General features: G+C 52.7%; 1 protein-coding gene across 1 annotated transcript in view; it reads left to right on the top strand.

Moving 5' to 3' along the window:
• The window catches only part of CD9 (CD9 molecule), a 39201-nt gene extending 16123 nt beyond the window's left edge, over positions 1-23078 (top strand). Inside the window, exons 2-8 of the mRNA XM_047787769.1 lie at positions 9382-9484; positions 17170-17267; positions 17901-17975; positions 19594-19692; positions 20103-20192; positions 20814-20897; positions 22581-23078. Coding sequence (XP_047643725.1) covers positions 9382-9484; positions 17170-17267; positions 17901-17975; positions 19594-19692; positions 20103-20192; positions 20814-20897; positions 22581-22646 — 615 coding nt within the window. The 3' untranslated portion in view covers positions 22647-23078. The remainder of the gene's footprint in view (positions 1-9381; positions 9485-17169; positions 17268-17900; positions 17976-19593; positions 19693-20102; positions 20193-20813; positions 20898-22580) is intronic.
• The last annotated feature ends 923 nt before the right edge of the window (positions 23079-24001 follow it).

The following is a 24001-nucleotide window of genomic DNA, read 5'->3' as shown; positions in this document are numbered from 1 at the left end:
ACAATGGGAACTCCTGTCCAGTCTTTAAATGAAGGCCTCAGAGCAGCGGTTCTCAAACCTGAGCCGGCATCAGAACCATCTGGGGAAACTTCTTAAAATCAGGTTGCCAGGGCCCGCCTCATTCGGGTCTCGAATTGCACAACCAGGAAGTTCCCAGGTGCGGCCATTTCAGCTGGTCTGGGGACCACATGTTGAGAACCGCTGGCCTGGGAAAAAGCCTCCCAGTGGCCTCTGAGGATACAGGCTTCCATAGATTTGCAGCTCAGCAGAAGCCCCACAGGGACGAGGTGGCCCCCAGGATGATCAGACTCACGGGGAAGGGGTGTGGGAGGCGTGATTTCGGGGGGGTTCCATTCCGTCTCTAACAAGACTGAAGTTAGCCTTATGCCCTGGTTGGCACCTCTCAGTTCTGCCAGGAACGAACGGTTTGCCTGTGATCCTTAAGGAAAGCAAGTCATGGCAGTTTGTTGTGATCAGCATGGAGTTTGGGTTTTGATGTTGTCCTGAGGGCGGGACCAGAAAAGGCAGGGCTCCGAGATCCCTGGTGCTGCCCAAGCACTTCGTCCTTCCAGAGACAGCAGCGCGGGGGAGGAGGGTGCCCGGCGAAGGGGAGAAGAGCCGGTGAATCAGCCTGAGCCTGAGCCAGGGTTGCCATGGAGATGGGTGAGGCCGGAGCCCACAGGTCTAGGTGGCCCGACTGGTTTTTAAATGCTGAAGCCTGTGTGAACACAGAGGCCCTCGTCCCCACTCCTGAGACTTCCGTCAGACAGGAGGGCAGGTCTGCACCCTCTGTGATGCAACTTCCTGGGTGTTGGGGGCAGCTAGGCTGAGATCCCCCAAATCCATTATGTTAAAAAAAAACATCCAGGGCTGATACAGATTTTAGCAAAGGAGGGCAGTAGAGGTCAAATCCCCTCCCTCTGTGTGATTTGCTCCTTTAATCACTTTTTTTTTTTGGTCTTTTTAGGGCCTCACCTTCTGCACATGGAGGTTCCCAGGCTAGGGGCTGAATCAGAGCTGTAGCTCCCTGCCTACACCATAGCCACAGCCACACCAGATTCAAGCTGCATCTGTGACCTACCCTACAGCTCACAGCAACACTGGATCCTTAACCCACTGAGCGAGGCCAGCGATCAAACCCATGTCCTCATGGATACCAGTCAGATTCATTACCACGGAGCCACGATGGGGACGCCCTGTTTCTGCAGAGTGAATTCGCTCATGGAAGCAGCCTGGGATCCTAGCAGGGACAGAGGCCTCACTCTCAGGCTGTCTCCCTCCCCCGCCTCCCCCCCCTCTCTCCAGGCGACCCATCTGATCCCCGTGGAGCTTTGGGAGGAGGTCACTTTGCCCATCTCCCCACCGCACCACACTCACCCAGACTCTCACGGAAGACAGACAGCCCCCTCCCCCACACCCACCCAGCTGCCTTCTCACTTCAGAGGGGGGCCCAGCTGACGTCTGGGAGTGCCATGAATCACCCCGCTGTTGTCCTCGGGTCTTTCTCAAGGTTTATTCTGGGCGTTGTCATCGTTTTCCCCACAGAATCTGGCTGGCTCTAGCACTCATGGTTTTCAGAGTGTTTTACGTGTTATCACTTCATTTAAGCTTCACCTTCAACCTGGGTCAAAGGCAGAAAGGTAGCAAACTCTATTTTTTACATGGGCACTCTGAGATGCAGAGACGCTGAGGCAAGTGCCCAGTGTCACACAGCTCCTAGGTGACAGCACCAGGATTAGCCCCTGAAGCCACTCGTCAGCCATTCTCAGCAGACATGTGCATTTTCCCGAGAGCGCTTGGGATGCCCTGGGATGGAGCTGTGGTAGATGCGTGTTTAGAACTCTGCCAGGTGGTTCTGACATCACCCTGTGGTGGCACAGGCGAGCAAGTGACAGGGGACAGAGCCAAGGCCTCCTGCTCCTTGCCCATCGGTCTTTCTGTTATGCCACCTGTCCCCTCACAGGAGGGTTTGCTGCATCTCTCAAAGTCACCAAATAGCCATTGCTGTGCAGAGGTACAAACATAGGAAAGAAAGCATTCTCGGAGTTCCCACTGTGGCGCAGCAGAAACGAATCCAACTAGCAACCATGAGGGTACGGGTTTGATCCCTGGCCTTGTTCAGTGGGTTAAGGATCCAGCATTGCTCTGAGCTGTGGTGTAGGCTGGTGGCTCCAGCTCCGATTTGACCTCTAGCCTGGGAACCTCCATATGCCTCGGGTGCAGCCCTAAAAAGCAAAAAAAAAAAAGGACTCGCATCTCCCCCGACCTCTTCCTGTCACCAGTACAGTGGCAGATGTGACCACTGCGGTCTGATGTTGGCCTCAAAGCAAACCAGTTGTGGAGAATGATCTGCCCTGCACTTTCTGAGCTAAGACAGCTGTCTAGAGAAAGCATAATGCGTATTTGTCCTTTGAAAAAATGTACTTCCAGTCAGGTCATATTAGAAGAGAAAGAGCGGACCAAGAGGAAAGAGGACCTAGCCCTCTAGCACCCAGTTTGTTTGCCACAGAGGACTTTTCTTTGAAGTGGGGCTTGTCCTCCACCCGAGGGGTGGGATGCAGTGCGAGACAGACAGACAGACAGGCGTGTGCGCGCACACACACACACACACACACACACACACACACGTGCACTGAAACCTCCACTTAAACCAGTCCGCTTCACTTTCCTCCGTGCCTCCATCAGGAGGGCAGTTGGTAAATACCTGCTCAGGTTCTAGCTGGAACCAGCGGGGGGAGGGGGGGGGGGTCCAGAGCAGCCCTGCGCCCCTGAGTGACACTGGGCTTTGACTTGTTTTCAGTCCTCTATTGGAATTGGAGCCGTTTCCTTTAACCTGAGTGTGCGCATCAGGGTACCATGTGGAGCCCTGTCCCTGTAAATCTGGGTGGAACTCGCTAAAATCCGCAGCTCTACATGGGTGCCTTGTGCTTTCAGCGCCAAGAGGACAGGAGACTCTTGGCCGAGCGCTGAGCCTGGGGTGGGGCAGGGCTGTCCTGTCTCCTAAGCTGGTGGCATAAGCCCCAGGCGACTGGGTGACCTCTGTGCTCAGCAGAAATTGGAGTGTCTCACTGGCCTTCCGTGGGCCATGAGGACAGCGGCGTGTGGACTTCTTGTAAACTCCCGTCTTCTTGTAAACTCCTATTTTCAAAAGACTTATGTGGATTTGCCCCAAAATCTCGTTATGACATTCATCACATACCCTCATGGCTCTTTCTCAGTATTTTCTCTGGGCAAGCAGTTGTTCTTTGTAGTTTCTTTCCTTTCTTTCTTTCTTTTTTTTTTTTCTTCGATTTCTTAGGGCCACATTCACGGCATATGGAGGTTCCCAGGCTAGGGGTCCAATCAGAGCTACAGCTGCTGGCTACACCCACAGCCTCAAGGTTCCTAGTCAGATTCACAGGAATTCCCCTCTAGTTTCTGTTCTTTTTTTTTCTTCCTTACTTTTTTTTTTGTTGTTGTTCTTTTTAGGGCCACACCTACAGCATATGGAAGTTCCCAGGCTAGGGGTTGCATCAGAGCTGCAGCTGCCAATCTATGCCACAGCTCACAGCAATGCCGGATCCTTAACCCACTGAGTGAGACCAGGGATCTAACCTGCATCCTCATAGATACCAGTCGGGTTCTTAACCCACTGAGCCACAACAGGAACTCATGTAGTTTCTGACTCTGGATGTGAGTCTTTGGAAGATGGGTCTGGATGCCAAGCCAGGGGGAAAGGAGGCTTATCCAAGGGAAGGGGACCCCGGAGAGGAAATTCTGATGGGCTTTAGAGATTCTCTTTCACTGAAATTAATTCTTCAGTGATTGAATAGTTATTTACTAAGGACCGTTTGGTTCCAGGTACGGAGGGGACAGGGAGCTACTACATGACGGAGAAGTCACCCTGCCCTCCAGGAGCTCATGAGACAGGAAGGGAGGGGTCAGGGAAGCTGGGGGGGGATGCTGGAGGTCGCATATAGTGGATAGGCAGAGGCCGAGGACTCTTGGTGGGGTAAAGCTGACCTAGGCGGCCTGTACTGCCTTGCAGCAGGAGGGGGCTCCCTCAAGCACAGGTGGGAATGCAGGAGACTTTTTGGGGAAACTTTGCATCTCAGGAGCCGAAGAGGAGGCAGGGTTCAATGGTGTCCCTGCTGAGAGATCACAAAGTATGATGACAGAGTGAAATCTAGCAAAAGCCTTCACACTTGGAGACAAGCCTTTCAGAGAAACAGCCACCATCCTGCGTGAAGAGCAGGGGACAGGGGAGGGGACGGGGCCCTTGCAACGACCCTTTACTGAGCAAGCGAGGCCTTGGGGGTCTGATGGTTAAGCGACAAGCTGGGTGGGGTGTTAAAGCACAGAGCAGCCAGAGGGAGCAGTGTGGGTGAAGCAGAGAGGGTTTGTTTTCTGTTGTTTTTTTTTTTTTGCATGGTCAGGCCTGCCTGGGTTCGTTGGTAAAAAGTGAAGCAGGGGCCAAGACAGATGACAGAGGCAGGAAAGAGGTGGATTAATGGAGCAGGTTCTCGAAGGAGACAGGAAGCTTTGAAAGAGAGCCCCTCACCCCCAACACACACACACACACACACACACACACACACACACACACACACAGTTTTAGAAGTTTTAGGAGTTCGCATCATGGCTCAGTGGTTAACGAATCCGACTAGGATCCATGAGGTTGCGGGTTCGATCCCTGGCCTCTCTCAGTGGGTTAAGGATCCAGTGTTGCTGTGAGCTACAGTGTAGGTCGCAGACACGGCTTGGATCCCTCGTTGCTGTGGCTCTGACTCAGGCTGGTGGCTACAGCTCCAATTCGACCCCTAGCCTGGGAACCTCCATATACTGTGGGAACAGCCCAAGAAATGGCAAAAGGACAAAAAGACAAAAAAAAAAAGTTTTAGATCTACATAAAATTTGCAGAGATTGTACAGAGAGCTCCCTTATGTTCCTCTGTCTCCGCTATTGTTCACAGCTTCTATTCCCTGCGTACATTTTCACAGCCCGGAAACCAGCACTGGTACATTATCTCACTGGACTTCCTTGGATTTCACCTGTTTTTCCAGTCCTGTCCCCTTTCTGTTCCAGGACCCCACCCACAACACCACGTGACAGGTGTCCCGTCCTGGCTGCTCTGTAGCAGTTTCTGTCTGTCCTCATTTTTCATGACCCTGACAGTTTTGAGACATTCTGGTCAAGTGTTTCGTAGAATGTCCTCAGATTAGGTGTGTCTCCTGGCCCATCTTCTAAGAAGAAAATGAGTGTGTGTGAAGGAATAAATCTCCCGTGAGACAAGGGGAAAACTGTCCTTTCTCCCTGCCCTATCGAAGGGATGGGACCATTTCTGGCCCAAAGGTGGAATGTGTCCCTTTGGCTTTTGTTGGAAAGAGCTCACCAGCTCTGGGCAGGGCCAGGGGCTGGGAGTGGAGGGGCTGGACTTTCCATTTCCGTCCCCACCAGACGGGTTGGTGATGGTGGGCAGGTTGCTGTCCTCTTTCTAGGATCCCATGAGCAGGGAATTGTCTGAGCATCCTCGGCCCATGTCCCGTGATGATGTGTAAGAGGCAGGCTGCAGCTGTGGCCTCTGTGCGGCCAATATTCCTGCCACGTGCTGTTCATTAACTTTCAACTTCCTGGCCCCTCCAGACCCCTATTTCCTTATTTTGTGGGGTCCCTCAACAACTGGCTGGTACTCTTTTAACATGTATTTCTTATTTTTTAATTGAAGTATAGTTGATTTATAATATTGTGTTAGTTTCTGGTATACAGCAAAGTGATTCAGTTGTACATAATATATACATATTCTTTTCATTTTTTTTTTTTAATTTTATGCTGCACCTGCAACATATGGAAGTTCCCAGGTCAGGGACTGAATCCATGCCACAGCTACTACCTGTGCCACAGCCACGGCAGCACCAGATCCTTAACCCACTGCACTGGCCAGAAATCAAACCAGTGCTTTTGCAGCGACCAGAGCCACTGCAGTCAGATTCTTAACTCAAGTTCGTTCTTGCGCTCCAGCATGAACTCTGTTTCTTTATTTTATATTCAGTAGTTTGTGTCTGTTAATCCCAAACTCCTAATATATCCCTCCTCAACCCCTTTTCCCTTCAGTAATCGTAGGTTTGTTTTCTGTTTGTGAGCCTGTTTCTGTTTTGTAAATAAGTTCAGATGTGTCATAGTTTAGATTCCACATGTAAGTGAGATATGGTATTCTCTATCTGTGTTGCTGCAAATAGCATTAGTTCATTCTTTTTAATGGCTGAGTAGTATTCCATTATGTATATGTACCATATCTTCTTAATCCATTCATCTTTTGATAGGCATTTAGGTTGCTTCCATGTCTTGGCCATTATAAATAGTGCTGCGGGGAGTTTCCATTGTGGCTCAGTGGGTTACAAACCCAACTAGTAGCCATGAGGATGTGGGTTCAATTTCTGGCCTCGCTCAGTGGGTTAAGGATCCATTGTTGCATGAGCTGTGGTGTAGGTCAAAGATGCAGCTTGGATCCAGCCTTGCTAGGGCTGTGGTGTAAGGTGGTAGCTGCAGCTCCAGTTCAACCCCTAGCCTGAGAGCCTCCATTTGCCATGGCTGCTGCCCTAAAAAAGCAAAAAAAAAAATTTTTTTTCTTTAAGAAAATGGAGCAGTGGTTGGCAGCACTCCCTCAGACCAGTGAACTCAGCAACTCAATCAAAACAGGCAGCAGGGGAGTTCCCGCCATGGCGCAGTGGTTAACGAATCCGACTAGGAACCATGAGGTTTCGGGTTCGATCCCTGGCCTTGCTCAGTGGGTTAAGGATCCGGCATTGCTGTGAGCTATGGTGTGGGTTGCAGACGCGGATCAGATCCCGAGTTGCTGTGGAACCTCCATATGCCGCGGGAGCGGCCATAGAAATGGCAAAGAGACCAAAAAAAAAAATAAAATAAAAACAGGCAGCAGGGCTTGTTTCTCTAAGAATTTGGTGAAGAGTATTCCCAGGCCCACCCCTGATCTCCCTTCCCCTGGGCTTCTTGAACCTTCCTCCTCACTCAGGGTGAGTTTTCAGGCATCAGAAGCTGAGGTCTCTTACCACTCTTTCCATTTCTCCAGAGCCGGCTGCTTTTCCTTCCTTCTCTGAGCAAAATGTTCTGGCTTTGACAACCAAGTGGCATGATGTTAACTTTGAGGTGAGGTCCAAGCATGGCAGGACCCTGGACTCCTGTATCTGGCTTTGTCCTTGGTCAGGGTGGGACCTTCTGGGCCCAGTTCTCCACTCCATCCATGGTCTTTTTGCTACCTGTGCATGTAGATCAGGTAAACGGCTGGCTCAGAATCCTTGAAATTACAAACTAGAAGTTTCATTTGGGTCCTATTCCTCACATGTAGAATCATCCCAAAGAGACCCAGTTCCTGCCCTGAGATGCTCTTGGGCAGAGAGTAACCATGAGCATCTGGCAGGGAGTAACCATCATCATCTTTTGCAGCTCAGTTCTTTCAGATGAGACTGTTTTTATTCTCTTTGCGGTGACTTGTTTAAGAATTTTCCCGGCAGAGTAAAGGATGGATGAGTAACTTTATCCACTGGGAGACTGACTGGAGGATAATTCTTAGATCAGCAAGGCTTAGAGCAGAAAGGACAGGAAAGGACAGCCTCTCACAGGTCTAGATGCTCTCAGCAATAGCCCCACCAGGATAAGAACAAGAGGGGAGACAGACCAGGGTCTGTGACTCGGTGCCAACCACAGTCTAGGACTACTTGTAAGTGCATGTGAGGCTCCAGCCTCCAGGCATTTCAGGTTAATGCTTTCATGACCCAGAGAAGGCCAGTGGCCTCTGTCTAACATTTTCCAGGGGTCTGATTGGGGCTTGGCCACAATCTGCTTCTCTTGGAGTCAAGACCCATTGAGTGGATCTTAGTCCCCAGGGCAGGGAGATTTCCCCACTGGGCCCCTGCTCTTGGTGGGCCTGAGAGTCAGCAGAACCCAGACTGAACTAGAGCATCCAGGCTTACCACTCCTGTTTGATAGATAGGAAAATTGAAGCAATAGAGCTTCAGAAAATTCCAGACCCTCACTATGGACACCGCTGTGGGTGTAGACAAGATTTTGACTCTACTGCAGGCTAAAGTCCTGGGTTTCCCCTCCCACTGCTGCCATCTCCACTCCACTCAGCATGTCTAAACCTGCTGCCAAGTCATGGGGGAAAGGAGTGAAGCAGAGAGAAGAGGCCTGTCCATACTGCAGGCTGTCCCAGCCCCTGGGGCAGAGAACCCGGCTCCCTGAGGGGCAGGGCTGTGACACAGGGCTCCTCTGTGGAGGAGGGTGAGCCAGCGAAACCTGGGGCTGGGCGTTGGCCCCAAGCCCACACACCCTTGTCCAGCTGGCCACTGCCCACAGCCTGTGAGTCACCCTGGCAAGTCTGGTACAGGCCAGTGATGGGGAGGGGTGCTCGGCTGGCCTGGAGGGGGCAGGGCAGGGGGCCTCCTTCATGGCACCAAGTCAAGCAATGCCTAATGGACCGGGACTGATGCTTTAGTCTTGCCTTATTAGGAGAGTCTGCCCTTCAGGGTCCAGGATCTCAACTTGCCTGTCTATGAAATGGGATTTTCTCTAAATTATAGGATTGGACAGTTCCTTGGAGGTTTCTGGCCTGATGTTTATAAGGGTCACTCATAATAAGGAAGTGTCCACCTAAACCACGAGTTGGGCGGGTCCACTTGGAAGGCTTCCCTGTGAGAAGTGGGAGGGACCAGATGTGGGAGAGGCGTCCCTGAGCAGCGTGGTGTGGTCAGAATCACGCTGCTCTCATGGCCCAGGGGTGTGCCTGCCCTTTGGGTGGTTTTTTCCTTTCTTTATTGTTTGCTCTATCTACACAGTAGTGCAGGAGACACAAATGGTGTAAAGAATAATTGTAACGTGAATACTTGTGCCGCCACCACCCAAATCAAAGCTAGAATATTGCCCATGCCCTAGACCTCGCCCCCCAGCAGAAGTTCTGCCCTCTCCCTACTGGCCACTGCTCACTTGGCTTTATGATCATCACTTTCTTCTTTTTCTGTTATCATTTATATGCACCCCCAGTCATTTTAACTGTATGGAATCATAATGTGTGTATTTGGTGCTTTTTGCTTCTGTTTAACACCATGCAGTGCGCTCATAGTTTTGCGCAAACTATGGTTGGTTCATTTTCACTGCTGTATAGTATTCTGTTGTCCACGCAGTACCCCTTCTCTCCCTGTAGTGCTAGTAGATAATTTATTCCCCAGCTGGCTGATACTTTTAGCAAATGGCTTGATCTCCTGCCCCCACCACCTCCCCATCTACTGCTGCCTGGTGAGGGGGGCACAGGTCGAGGGCGGCTCCCCTGGGGACCACGCTGTCCCTGGCAGCCAGGCTCATGCCGATGTGCTGTGTGTCTTCTTACAGCTCGCTGGGATTGCGGTCCTTGCCATTGGACTATGGCTCCGATTTGACTCTCAGACCAAGAGCATCTTCGAGCAAGAAAATAATAACTCCAGCTTCTACACAGGTGAGTGGGGGATGTTGGTGCTCCCCCAGCTGCGGAGAGTCCATGGACCCAGGGGCTTGGGTTGGGGAGGACTTTGGCCACATTGCCATTCGGCCATGCACAGCTGCGCTTTTGTGTGACTGTGCCCGTGCATTTGCATTTGACTGGTGCAGATTCTTTTTCCAAGTTGACCAAGCCTGGCTTTTGGACCATTCTCTGATGTGAAGTCGGTTCTGCCACCGCCACTGCCGCTCTGGAGGATTTCAGAGCCCCATCCTTGTCCCTGAACCTCTCTCTTAATTTCATGTCTTCTTAGGCTTATTCATTTCCTTAACTTTTTTTTTTTTGTCCTTTTGCCTTTTCTAGGGCCACTCCCTTGGCATACGGAGGTTCCCAGGCTAGGGGTCGAATCAGAGCTGCAGCCACCAGCCTACGCCAGAGCCACAGCAACATGGGGTCCAAGCCGCGTCTGCGACCCACACCACAACTCACGGCAACGCCGGATCCTTAACCCACTGAGCAAGGCCAGGGATCGAACCCACAACCTCATGGCTCCTAGTCGGATTCCTTAACCACTGCACCACGACGGGAACTCCTCATTTCCTTAATTTAAAACAACTCTGTCCAGTGCCAGGAGGAGACGAAACATCTCCCCACGGTTCAGACAGGAGTTCAGAGACCCAGAAGATCCGCTTCCCAGTTAACCCAGACCAGTCACAGCCCTTCAGACCCTCGTGCTAGGGCACATGCCATGTGTGTTAAGTTTTATTTGCCTGTTTTCAAAGTGCTCTGGCTTTAGGGCAAAGGCTTCCGTTTGAACATGAATAGTTTTAGCAGGTTCCTTTCTGCACACGGCTCCTTGGCATCTTTTCTAGCATCGTTCTGTCACCTTCACCACCGTATTGCCGCGTAAGGGCTTCTAGAAAGTGTGGGAGCACTGGGGCTTGTCCCGTGCAGCTCCCCAGGTTCTGAGTCAGCTCATGGAACCTGCGGCTCTCCCCTCCTCCTGGGCGGGGGATAGGAAACACTTCATTTGTGAGAAATAAAAAGCAGCCCCTATTTTTAGGAGGCTCCTGTCATGTCATCAGGCTCAGAGCGTTGGTCACTTACAAGTGACCAACTAAGTTTGGTCACTTCCCTTCCACCCACCAAAGAAGTTATTTTTAAAAAAAGACAGAGCAGACAGTCTAAAGAGCGTTATCACCCGCGCCTTCAGGAAGAACTCAGTGGCCGGTGGCATGTGACTCCCTCCTGCCTCCCGGTGCTGGCCTGGTGCAATCTGCCTGGTGGCCTTTTCTCTGCTTTCATTGCTTTTTGGTGGTGGCATGAGTTGGGGTGTTTTCGGGCGTGTCTCTCTATTGCCAGAAAGTAAGGGAGAGAGAAGTACAATGTATGTTTTTTTTTTTTAACTACACACAGAGTTTCTAGGGAACGGGTTTCAGTAGTGCCCTGACTTGTTTTAGCAATGGCATTTTTGTGTGAGTTTTTTGGCCACAGCAGCGAGCCTGGAATTCCATCCCGTGAGCTAAGGCACTGGGGCCGCAGGGTGGGGGCAGCTGCTGAAGGCAAGCCTTGAGCTCTCTGCCTCACGTTCTATCTCAGAGGGAGAACTGTCCATGGGGAGTGCAGATCTGCAGCAGGTGTATGCAAGCAGGTGGCCTTGTCCTAAGAGCCCCTGGCCTCCCTGCGCTCTGAAGGTGCCTGACCCCACACTTGCAGTCACTCCCAGTATCTCTTGTCTGCTACCACTTGGGCTCCTTCTGTGCATTTTTACATGTGGGAGGTGACAGATAAGGTGCCCAAACTTGTGGCCCTCCAGACGCAGGGCTTGGATGTGAAGGCAGGCCCAGGAGAGCTTCATCTTATCTGGGCTGGACTGTGGGGAGGAGGCCCCGTGTAGAAATAGGAAATGTCTCCACTGACTGAATGTCCCCCTCTGGGGGCGGGACGGCTCTCTAGGCCTTTTGTTTTTTTTTGTTTTTTTTTGTTTTTTTTTGGTCTTTTTGCCTTTTCTAGGGCCGCTCCTGCGGCCTATGGAGTTCCCAGGCTAGGGGTCCAATCAGAGCTGCAGCCACCGGCCTATGCCAGAGCCACAGCAACGCCTGATCTGAGCCGCGTCTGCGACCTACACCACAGCTCACGGCAACGCCGGATCCTTAACCCACTGAGCAAGGGCAGGGACCAAACCCGCAACCTCATGGTTTCTAGTCGGATTTGCTAACCACTGCGCCACGATGGGAACTCCTCTCTAGGCCTTTTGACTTCCTCCCAACTGTAGTGGGGCAGGGAGACAAGCCCCCAGTCCCGGAAGCCCAGCAGGTGACAGGTGGAGAAGGCAGGCAACTGGAGAGGCCGGGCCTGCCTCCGGGGACCTCCCGGGACCCAGGTGCCCAGGTCATCGCAAGGCCCTTCTGATGGCCAGTGGTCCTACCTGAAGTGACCAGGAGGTGTTCTGAAGGCACATCCCAAAGAGACACAGCACTCCCTCCTCGGGAACCCACGGCCACTGCCCCCTGAGCCCTGATGGGTGATTACCGACCCTCTAGGCTGGACCTCCTTCCCGAAAGGGCTCAGCTCTGGAGACGTCATCCTCCTGGCACAAGGATGGAGACAGGGACATCATGCAACGTGATCAACTGAGGGACCCCTCGGATCCGGCTGGGCCCCGTGCTTCGCTGAGTGCTGTGGGCCACTGAACACTTGTCGTCCACGGGCAAAGGGCCAAGGAGGCTTCATTCTCTGTGTCCCGTCCCCTCTCGGGCTGTGACATCAGCCTTTGTTTTGAGCCAGAGCCCCTCTTCCAGCAGAGAGTGCCAGCTCCACCCCACCGCTCTTCCTGACATCATGGGGTGACTGTCCCCTGCACTGGGGCACAGACTGCCTGTAGGGAAACCCACAGGCCAGCCTGGTCACGAAACCTGAAGGACCCAAGGGTGTCTTTTCTCCTGCAGAGGCCACATCTTTCAGAGTAGAGAGAAGGGGCCTAGCCAGGCAGAGAGGCCAGCGAAGAAAGAGACACTCAGAACACTCTCTAGTGGATCCAGACCAGCTGACAGCCTTATATGGGCCGTCTCTCCGATTCGGGCCCTGGAGATTGAGCCCATGAGCAGTGTATGTAATCCCAGGCTGCAGACGTGTTGGGAACTTCTTTTTCTTGGGCCCAGGCCAGCAGCCCTTCTTAACTCCTTGATGTCCTTCCAGAACCATAGGGCATCTGGGGGGTCCAATCAGAGTCCAGGCACATCCACTCCCTCCCCACCCACCCACCCCCCATCCCCCCATCCCACCCCAGGACCAGTCCCCTGATGATTTTCAGGATGCACTGAGCTGGCTTCCCCCGTCCAGCTACAGCTGCCGGCCACAGCCACAGCCACAGCTACTCAGGATCTGAGCCACGTCTGTGACCTACACCACAGCTCACGGCAACACTGGATTCTTCACCCACTGAGCAAAGGCCAGGGATCGAACCTGCAACCTCATGGTTCCTAGTCGGATTCGTTTCCACTGCGCCACGATGGGAACTCCTCTGTCTGTATTTCCCATGAAGCCCACCATGATGGGAACTCCAGTTCTATTCTTGAGGAGTGTAGCTGTCCTGCAGCGCCCACCCCCTTACCCAGCTCCATCCGGCCCCAGAGCCCCAGGGGAAAACTGGCAGAGAGGTCCCGGGCAGTTTGTTTTGTCACTTTGTGCCTGGTTTTCCCATCCTGACCCTGGCAGAGCTTTACACCCACATCTCCAGGCTGAGACCTACATGCTCGACAGACAGAGTTCACTGTGGCCTCGTAAACAAGAAGAGCCATCAGTGCGATGGAGAGGGATGGAGAAAGAGCCTTTGGAGTTAGCAGACTTAGGGTTCCTCTGAACCCCTGCTTGATGTATTTGGAGGCAATGGACTATTTTCAGCAAGTGAGGCCAGAGGCTCTGCCACATTTTGCACTGCCCTCAAACAGGTGTGGGGGGTGCTGTTTGCAAGATGGGGGTCAGGGTGATGACAGAGGCTCATTGTCCCCTCCCTTCCTGAGGCCGAGAACCCCAATAAACAGGTGAAAAAGAAGGCTTTGGGAGTTCCCATTGTGGCGCAGCGGAAACGCATCTGACTAGGAACCATGAGGTTGCAGGTTCAATCCCTGGCCTTGCTCAGTGGGTTAAAGATCTGGTGTTGCTGTGAGCTGTGGTGTAGGTCGCAGACTCGGCTTGGATCTGGCGTCGCTATGTCTGTGGGTGTGGCATAGGCCGGCGGCTTCAGCTCCAATTGGACCCCTAGCCTGGGAACCTCCATATGCTGCAGGTGCAGCCCTAAAAAGACCAAAAAAAAAAAAAAAAAAAGACAGCTCTTGTGTAAAGGATACCCTGGGAGATGCTGCTGCTGCTGCACCAGAAGATTTTTTTCCAACTAGGCCTATCATGTCAGATTGAAAAAAGCAGAATCAACAACCCTTAAGCAAATGAACAGCATAATCCGAGAGAAGGCTCCATGACAAATCACTTCTTCCATGAGTCAGACCGAAGGCCAACATCCACTCGTTTTATAAAGGGAACTGCTCTGTCATTTAGCACCATCCGCCTCTGCAAACAGGCTGGGGTGCAGACCGGGAGGAGCCTGTGCAAGGGGAAGCCCTGGGTGGCCCTTAGAAGCAGCAGTCCAGGCCCTGCAGTGGCTGGAAGGCCGCAGGGGCTGCTGCTCAGAGCTGAGCTGCCCCATGGCTTGATGGCCGCTGCTAAAACCCCCACAAGCAGCCGCCAGGGAAGAGCTGGTCCCTATCTCTAGCTGGAGAGGGTGAAGCCCAAATGCCCCAGATCTGCAGCTGCCCAAGCAGAGATTTAAAACCAACAAGACCCTTTGTCCTAATGTCTTCTACTGAGCCCAAGAATGAATATTTAATATTAACCGACAGGCCCATTAGGAGCGCGTTCTCTCTGCGTGGGAAAAACTTTTGCCTCCAGTGGCTCTCTCACTGCCAGCCCAACTCCCTGCCTTCTGCCAGAGTCGCTCAGGCCTCTGGCCTGGGCTCTGGACATAGAGAAAACACGTCTGTCTGATCACTCCTCTCAATTCTATTTTATGTGCTTGTCAATCCTTTTGATCTCTTAATACCCCCATTTGTTCAGCCCCTGTGGAGCTCAGAGGAGTGACCTCATCTGTTGCCGTCTTGCCCCGATGGGAGCGATGAGAAGAGTGATGAGATGGGGAGAATCAGGCCTGCGTTACTGCTCACGGGGAGGTGGGGACAGCAGAGCCCAGACCCCAAAGCGCCCTTCTCCCACAGCGCCTGTGGGGTGGGGGGGCCATCATGCCCCCCCCAAGTCCAGCCCATGGCCCCACATATTGGACGACCCAGGAGGATGGGACTTGACTCGAGGACAAGCTGCCTTTGTCCCCTTGCCCAGTCTGGGCCAGGCGTGCACGGGGACAATACTCATATTCATCAGGGTTTGCCTGCAAGCCCACGTGACCTGACATCACGACAGATGTGGGGGGACGGGCAGAGGACAAATGCTCCCTTGTGTGTGCTCCGGCCGGGCTGCCCAGGAGCTTCAGCTGCTGGCCCCACTGGACAGCTTGCTGCCGGCATGGCCCAGCCCCGTGCTGAGAGTACAGATGTGGGGAAGTGAAGTCACTGTGACACCTGCTGGGATTCTCATCCTCACAGCGTCCTGCTATACTATGGGGAAGCACCCCTACTTGAGGGAGGTGTCCCTGGTCCCAGTGAGGACAGCAGGGAGGGAGCGGTACATCATCAGGGAAATTCATCTTCACTGGGGTTAGTCACAGCTGTCATCTAATAGCTGTTGGTACATCAACTATACCTTAATAAAAAGATAAAGACTTTAGGGAGTCCCCGTGGTGGCACAGAGGGTTAAGAATCCGACTAATATCCATCCATGAGGTTGCGGGTTCGATCCCTGACCTCTCTCAGTGGGTTAAGGACCTGGCATTGCCGTGAGCTGTGATGTAGGTTGCAGATGTGGCTTAGATCTGGCATTGCTGTGGCTCTGGCGTAGGCCGGCGGCTATAGCTCCGATTCCACTCTTAGCCTGGGAACATCCATATGCCACAGGTGCAGCCCTAAAAGAAAGAAAAAAAAAGATAAAAACTTTAAAAATGAATGTTAAAAAGATTAGCAATAGCCAGCACTTGTGTACATTTAGAGCTGCTCGCCTGATCCTCATGGCAGTCCTTGAGGTAGGTATTTTTCCCATCCACAGTTTCCGGATGGAAAACCGTTGCACAGAGAGATTAAGTGGCTTTCAAATGCAGGCATCTGGGCCTTCAGAGCTGGTGCCCTCAACATGTGACCATAGCCCCTCCCAAGGGTAGACAGAACATGCCTGCAAGCCAGGGAGGCCTGGGACCTCTCTGCCAGTTTTCCCCTGGGGCCCTGGGGCCGGATGGAGCTGGATAAGGGGGTGGGCGCTGCAGGACAGCCACACTCCTCAAGAATAGAACTGGAGTTCCCATCATGGTGGGCTTCATGGGAAATTCAGACAGAGGAGTTCCCATCGTGGCGCAGTGGAAACGAATCCGACTAGGAACCATGAGGTTGCAGGTTCGATCCCTGGCCTTGCTCAGTGGGTAAAGGATCCAGTGTTGCCGTGAGCTGTGGTGTAGGTCACAGACGTGGCTCAGATCCTGAGTGGCTGTGGCTGTGGCTGTGGCCAGCAGCTGTAGCTCCGATTTGACCCCTAGCCTGGGAACCTCCATATGCCACGGATGCAGCCCTTAAAAAAAAAAATTAGAGCTGCTTTCCCCTCTGGACATTCCCTGGGGGAGTTTGGAATGACCAGGACCAGGGCCGTGTCCCTGTGGAACTCACAACCCTTCACCACCCCCTCTCCATGGGTCACCCCCACTGAGCTCTTAGGAACATGTCACTCACCCACCCTCTAGCAAGGAGGATCCTTGCCACCCTTAACCTGGGATAACTGAATTGCAGCTGTGAGCTCTCACGAAAGTATAAGCGATCTTTTGAAATGTTCTAGCAACCAACGTCTCATTTTACTAATCAGAAAATCAAAGCCCAGAGAGGGAAAGTGTCTTGCCCAAGATCACACAGCAGTTGGTAGTGGAGTGGGCACCATAACAAGCGTCTTCTGGCCCCCGGGCTGTGTTCTCTGCACTAGAGCGAGGTTCTCATGCCCTCGGATGGGGCTCACTGCTCGTGCCTGGCTGCCCCTGGGCAGCGGGACGGGGAGGCATTCCCTCTGGGAAGCTGGCAGAGATGCCTGCCCAGAGCGTGGATGTCGCAGCATGCACAGCCCCTTCCTGCTGACACCTGGCTCCGACAGCCTCTTCTCTCAGGTAGAGGCCAACAGGAGGCTTGTCTAGGGTCACTGGAAGTTGGCCCAACTTTAGAGGGTCTAATTTAATTAGTGGGAATGAAGCCATCCTGCAGGAAACAGCTGACTGATGGGACCACTTTGTCCTGGATATAATCTGGGGGTCCCATGGGTATTCTTTGTCCTAGGTCGGGGGTAATGGGCATCTTACCCCCTTCCAGGTAGGCTGAGGGCTTGGTGAGCGGGTCCTGGAAGAGAGGTAGGTGGCGGGAGACAAGGGAGCAGAGGTGGAGGAGTTGAGAGGGGATGGGGCCCCCCTGAGATGGGGGCCTTAAGGATGCGGCAGCAGAGAGGCAGAGGAGACAGGACACGCCTGGGCCTCACGCTAACATCTCCTCGTTCTGTCCTCTACTCTGCCCCCTCAGGAGTTTATATTCTCATTGGAGCCGGCGCCCTCATGATGGTGGTGGGCTTTCTGGGCTGCTGCGGGGCCGTGCAGGAGTCCCAGTGCATGCTGGGCTTGGTGAGTGTCCCCCCGTGCCCACAACCCCTGGGCCTCCCAGGTCCCCCACCCGAGAGCTCATGGAACGGGGGATGGGGTGGGGTGAAGCCGATCCCTGGGGCTCGAGCAGGGCTCTGTCTCCTCCCCACCCAGCCCCCCACCCCACCCGTGGTGACTCCTCTTCCTTCCTGGAGCCTCTGTCTTATCACTTCCTTTAGGCGACTAAGTGCCAGGACTTTGCTTTCCCCTTTTTCGAGGACCACGTTTGCTTTTTTTCTCTGAATCCACAGGTACCTTCGTCGCCTCTTCTCGTTTCAAAATTTGTTACAGTTTTGCTCAGACTCCAGAGTGTATCCAATTCCTTCTTTCCTCAAATCTCTACAGTTTTTGTGAGCGGGATGGCATTGTATCACTACCTCTTCCTTCCCACCTTAGAAATACCGATCCTGGGGTCTGTGTCAGCGCTCTCCTCCTGTAGCATTTTCCCTCCTGGCCTTGGCTGGGTGCTGGCACCTCTGTAACCCTCCTCCCACCCCTGCCAGGCATCCGCTCCCGCCCCCAGATGCCCGGTCCCCAGACGCCCTGTCTCCAAAACGCCCTCTGCTTGTTCCGGCCAGCCGGGACCGCACCTCACCCCAGCCCTTTCCCTTCCAGTTCTTTGGCTTCCTCTTGGTGATATTTGCCATTGAAATAGCCGCGGCCATCTGGGGATATTCCCACAAGGATCAGGTAGGTTTTTCCCAGAAGGTCTCTTGGGAGTGGGGGGGATGGAGGAGGATGGCGGCGGGAGGGTGTCCTGGCAGGTCACTTGGGTCGGCCTTCAACCATCAGACGTGCCTCTTACCTCACCCCGTTCCCACGTGGGCATCAGAATGGTCCCTCCCAGGGTGGGGAAGGCAAGCGGTTACACTTCCCTGTGCAGGTGCCCACCGCTGCTTCCTGTGACCGCAGAGCAAGGCCTTGGCCTTCAGGGCGTGTCCTTGAGTCTGTGTGTCTGCTGCTCACCCCTCAGCAGTCCCCCGACCCCAGCTTCCCTGGAACAGGACTTAGGAAAACATGGCTTTGTGTAGACTGTACACGAACCACCCCCCCACCCCGCCCTCGTTCCCTCACCGAGTCTCTAAATAGGTGCCACCATCAGCCCCGAGCTGTGCCACACTCTCTGTGGGGTCCAGAGCTGTGGTCCCCACTTCAGGGAACTTTGCCACCTAGTGTGGGAGAGCAACATGCCATTGATGAGTGTTACAGAAGCCCCATGGGATTTGAAAAGCTGGGGTGGGGAAGAGGAGTGTCTTCTGGCTCCGTGGAGGGGAGGTGTTGACCTAAACCTGGAAGGAGAGAGAGGATTTCAGGAAGAAACTTGGTGAAGTCAGGGGCTTCCAGCAAAGAAGGGGTCTGAGCACAGCTGAGCATGGGCTCCGTGGGGAGCTAGGGAAGGCCCGCTTCAGAACGGTGTCTTAGGAAGGGCAAGGGCTGTCTCGCCATGGGTAGCAGGAGAAGCAAAAGAAGAGAAACACTGGGTGCAGGTGGGGTGGGGGGATTTAATTATCCAGATGAGAAAAGCCGTAGCCATGGAAACAGGGAAAGCTAACAACGAAGGATGCTAAGAGAGAATGCTGGGGATGGGTCACTTCCCTGATACCGGAGGGTGGGGACCAAGGGAAAGAGCTAGTTCTTACCCCATATTTACTCTGTACCACACACTGTGCTAAGGGCTTCACATGCAGTGTCACCTCTAAATCCTCAAAATAACCTCTGAGGTAGAGACCTCTTATCACCTCCATCCTACATTCACAGAAACTCATGTACAGAGAGGTTTGGTAACTTGCCAAATATCACACAGTCTCAAAGTGGGAAAAAAAAAAAAGTAGAAAAAGATGGAAGCCTGAGGAACTAGTAGGAGTAGGACTCTTTTTTTTTTTTTTTCTTTTTTGTCATACCCACAGCATGCAGAAGTTCCCAGACCAGGGATCGAACCCATACCACAGCAGTGACAACGCTGGACCCTTAACAGCTAGGCCTCCAGGGAACTCCCAGGATTTTTTTTTTCTAATTCCTTAAATTGAGATGATTTAATTTTGTCTCTAGGTAGAAGCGAAGGAGTCAAATGGGGCTGAAAGGACCAACCAGAGGTGCAAGGAGGGAAAGTGGCTGGAGGGGTTCCTAGAGGATGTGGGAGCAGATAAGGGACCCCAGAGGCCCCAAGGGGGCCATGCTGGCCCAGTGGCTTGTCCGCTCCATGGCTTTTCCGAGCATGGGAATTTGTGGCTGAGCATGAATGAGATGGGAAGTGCCATTTGTTCATAAAAAAAGCCATCTCTGCTCTTCTCTTATCTGTGCACCCCAGGTGATCAAAGAAGTCCAGGATTTCTACAGGGACACTTACAACAAGCTGAAGGGCAAGGATGACCCCCAGCGGGAGACGCTGAAAGCCATCCACTACGCGGTACGCTGGCCTCACAAAGATGCCACCCTTCTCTCCTCCCCTTGCTTCAGAACTTGTGTGTATCCCTTCCAATCCTCTTGGGGGGTTTGGTTTTTCGGGTTTTTTGTGTTGTTTTTTTTTTTTTTTTTTTTTCTTTTTAGGGCCACACCAGCAGCGTATGGAGATTCCCAGGCTAGGGGTCAGATTGCAGCTAGAGCTGCCACAGCAACACCAGATCCGAGCTACATCTGCAACCTGCACCACAGCTCATGGCAGTGCCAGATCCCTGAGCCACTGAGCAAAGGCCAGGGATTGAACCCGCATCCTCATGGATAATAGTCGGATTTGTTTCCACTGCGCCACGACAGGAACTCTTCAATCCTCTGTTTGATTTTGTCTCTCTCACCCCATCCCTGCCCTTCTCTCTGCAGCTGGACTGCTGTGGTTTAATAGGAGGAGTGGAACAACTTCTGGCAGACATCTGCCCCAAAAAGGACGTAGTCTCAAGCCTCCCAATGAAGGTAAGCTGAGGCGCAAGACCCTTGCATCCCTGCCCGGCTGCTCTGGGCAGATCCCCAAAAAGCAGCCCCGCACTCGGCCCCCTTGTCCCAGGAAGACAGCGTCCCAGTGTTTCCTAAACACCTGTTTCCTCGGGAAGGACCCACCATGGCCATCCCCTTTCTCCCCTGGCCCGGGTGTTTCCTCAAGGGCAGCAAAGGTCAGGGAGATAACAAAGCAATTCCAGCTCCTGCAACAACTGGGCACCTGCAGCTGCCCGCCACGCCCTGCCCTGCAGCCATTGTGAGCTCCCAGGCCTGGATGCTTGCTCTTCGGACTTGGGAGCAGTTTGTGATGAGAAGCTTGGGCGAATGCCCAAACTTTCAAGTTATAGGAAGTAACCCTGTGGCCAGAGAAGACGTAGGCCCCCAAAGCCAGGGCTCACCCCTCTTCCATCCCTGATGTCTTGCCCAGCTTTGGGGGCCCCTCCTCCCACATCTCCCTCCCCCGGTTCTCCCTCCCATCCGTCAGCCAGTCCCCCAAGCCCGGGCTCTAGGTGTGAAATGCGTGCTGGGGGGAGGGGCTGGGGGAGAGCCTGAAGCAGGGACCGTATGTGACCTGGATCTTGGTTCTGCCCGCCTAAGCCCTGCCCTGAGGCCATCAAAGAGGTCTTCCAAAACAAGTTCCACATCATTGGCGCCGTGGGCATTGGCATCGCCGTGGTGATGGTGAGTGTCGGGGGTTTTGGAAGCGAATAGTCCTTCTGGTAGGTAAGATGTATTGAGCGCTTGCTCTGGCCAGGCACTGGTGTTTTTTTGCTTTTGTTTTGGGGGGCTGGTTTTCGGCTGCTCCGCGGCGCATGGAGTTCCTGGGCCAGGGATCAGATCCAGGCTGCAGTGGTGACCTACATGGCAGCTGCGGCAACACCAGATCCTTAGCCCACTGTGCTGGGTCAGGGATCAAACCTGCGTCCTCATGCTCCCAAGATGCGGTCAATCCCATGGCATCATAGCAGAAACTTCCAGGCACTGTTTTAACGAATCAGCTAATGTGTCAGCCTGTGAAGCGGGAAGCATTGGTATTCCCATTTTACAGACTCCCGGGCTGGAGAGACAGAGAGGGTTGAGTACGTTGATTCAAGGCTCTGAGGCCATGAGTGAGGCATCTGGGACTTGAGCTCTGCGTCTCCAGAATCCGTTCCCTTAGTCATTAAGGTTCAGGGGTGAATGTAAGGTGATTTCGCTGCTCCTGGTCAGCAGAGCACACTCTCCCAGATCTGTTCGTGTTCCTGGGATGATCTCCAGAGCGTGTTTTCATGCTGCACCTGCTTTTCTTTGCCCCAAGAAAGGAGTTATTTCAGTGGAAGCTACAGGGATGTGGACTGTCACCTCCCCCTGTGGTTGGAGAGACACACAACTAGGAGACCAAAAGCTTCCAACAAGCTACTCTCTTGCCCATGAGCCCCCAGAAACCATCAAGGGCCACCCAGGTTCCCTGGGGTCCCCCCTCCCCCAATGAGGGCTCAGTAAGGCTTTGTAGGGGACCCAGCCCTCCTCTGCCCCTTGCAAAGACTCCCCCCAAGAGAGAATCACTTTTCCTCTTCATTAGGTTATTTGCACCTTCATCTGCAGCTACAAAAGGCTCCACGCAGCTTTCAGTAAAAGACATAATGGTACCTTTAAAACTAGAATATAGGAGTTCCCAGGTGGCCTAGCAGTTAAGGATCTGATGTTGTCATTGCTGTGGTGCAGGTTCGAGCCCTAGCCCGGGAACTTCTGTATGCCACGGATGCAGCCAAAAAAAAAAAAAAACCTAGAATATAAAGCACAGACATACGGAGTTCCCTTCGTGCTGCAGTGGTTAATGAATCTGACTAGGAACCATGAGGTTGCAGGTTCAATCCCTGGCCTCACTCAGGGGGTTAAGGATCTGATGCTGTGGCTCTGGCGTAGGCCAGCGGCGGCAGCTCTGATTGGACCCCTAGCCTGGGAACCTCCATGTGCCGCAGGAGTGGCCCTAGAAAAAAAGGCAAAAAGACGAAAAATAAAAAGTAAATCACAGACATATGGAAAGAGGGAAGTGTAAGTCTTGCCCTGTGGACATTGGAACATCTGGAATTTGAACATTAACTTCGGCTCCGCGCTTCCTTGTCGCACCCTGAGAGTCCCCAGGGAGCTTGGTCGTGCAGCCCGCAGTAGCCAGCGGCTACAGACTCAGAATCCCACCTCCCCATCGCTGGCCCTCAGCTGTCTCCCCTGCGTCTCTCCTGCTTCACACCCTTGACCTGGTTTGGCCTCAGAGGCAGACTCTCCTTGTCATTTGCTGGAGCCCGAAGGACTCCTGTCTCCGCTCTCCTTCTGCCTTCCCACGGCGAAGCCACCCTGTCCCTCACAGCCCGTCCTGTCTTCCAGATTTTCGGCATGATCTTCAGCATGATCCTGTGCTGTGCCATCCGTCGGAGCCGAGAGATGGTCTAGAGTCAGCCTCCGCAGCCCTGAGCAGGAAAGTCCACCCCTGAAGACTATTGGTCATCTTCTCGGGGTCCTGTTTGTATTTCTTTTGGTTTTCTTTGCCACTAACTTTAGTATTCAGTCTGCGTTTCTAAACAAAAAAAAAAGTTATTCTATGTTTATGTTTGTAATGCTTTATTCAATCTTGATATTTGTAGTTAAGGGGTTTGGGTTTGCCCGGGTTTATATTTGTTTGGTCATTTGTTTTTGCTTATTATGTAAAGCAGAAATCCTGCAATGAAAGGTACTATATTTGCTAGACTCTAGACAAAAGATATTGTATATAAAGAGTTTTTTTTCTTTAAATAGATAAAAAAAGTGTCTATCAAATTTAATCAGGTTGTAACTTATGTTAAAGACAATTTGATACATAATAAAAGATGATGACAACGTCCTGAATGGGTTTGGGGGTTTTGCTTCCCTTATTTTTTTGGAGTTACTTATTTTTCAGATGTCTTTCACCTGCTGTTTGCTCTCACTGTATTTATTTTTATTTATTTATTTATTTTTTTTTGTCTTTTGTCTTTTGTCTTTTTGTTGTTGTTGTTGTTGTTGCTATTTCTTGGGCTGCTCCCGCGGCATATGGAGGTTCCCGGGCTAGGGGTTGAATCAGAGCTGTAGCCACCGGCCTACGCCAGAGCCACAGCAACGCGGGATCCGAGCCGCGTCTGCAACCTACACCACAGCTCACGGCAACGCCGGATCGTTAACCCACTGAGCAAGGGCAGGGACCGAACCCACAACCTCATGGTTCCTAGTCGGATTCGTTAACCACTGCGCCACAACGGGAACTCCTCTCACTGTATTTATATGAGAAGTAAGTGGGGGGAGTTCCCTTTGTGGTGCAGCAGAAACGAATCCAAATAGTATCCATGAGGACATGGGTTCGATCCCTGGCCTCGATCAGTGGGTCGGGGATCCAGCATTGCCCTGAGCTGTGGTGTAGCTAAAAAACATGGCTCAGATCCCGAGTTGCTGTGGCTGTGATGCAGGCCAGGAGCTGTAGCTCTGATTGGACCCCTAGTATGGGAACCTCCATATGCTGAGGGTGCAGCCCTAAAAAGCAAAAAAAAGAAGTAAGTGAGAAGGCTGGTCTTCCTACTTGACTAGTGAAGCTGTCAAGGCAGGGAGAGATGAAGGGATTTTGATCCAAGATCACACCGTTGTTCATAGCATCCACTCTAGAACCTCAGTATTTGTTGGTTGAATGAATGAGGGTGTACCCGTCAGGGCTTAATCAGAGAGGCAGCATATTAAATACTTTTTTCTAGGAATTTGACCTTCTGCAATCACTGGAGCTGGTTAAGCCATCTCTATAAGGG

This window comes from Phacochoerus africanus, chromosome 7 (assembly GCF_016906955.1).
Source record: "Phacochoerus africanus isolate WHEZ1 chromosome 7, ROS_Pafr_v1, whole genome shotgun sequence".
Taxonomy (NCBI): domain Eukaryota; kingdom Metazoa; phylum Chordata; class Mammalia; order Artiodactyla; family Suidae; genus Phacochoerus; species Phacochoerus africanus.
The sequence above is the reverse complement of the archived record's forward strand: the minus strand, read 5'-3'. Positions and strand labels throughout refer to the sequence as shown.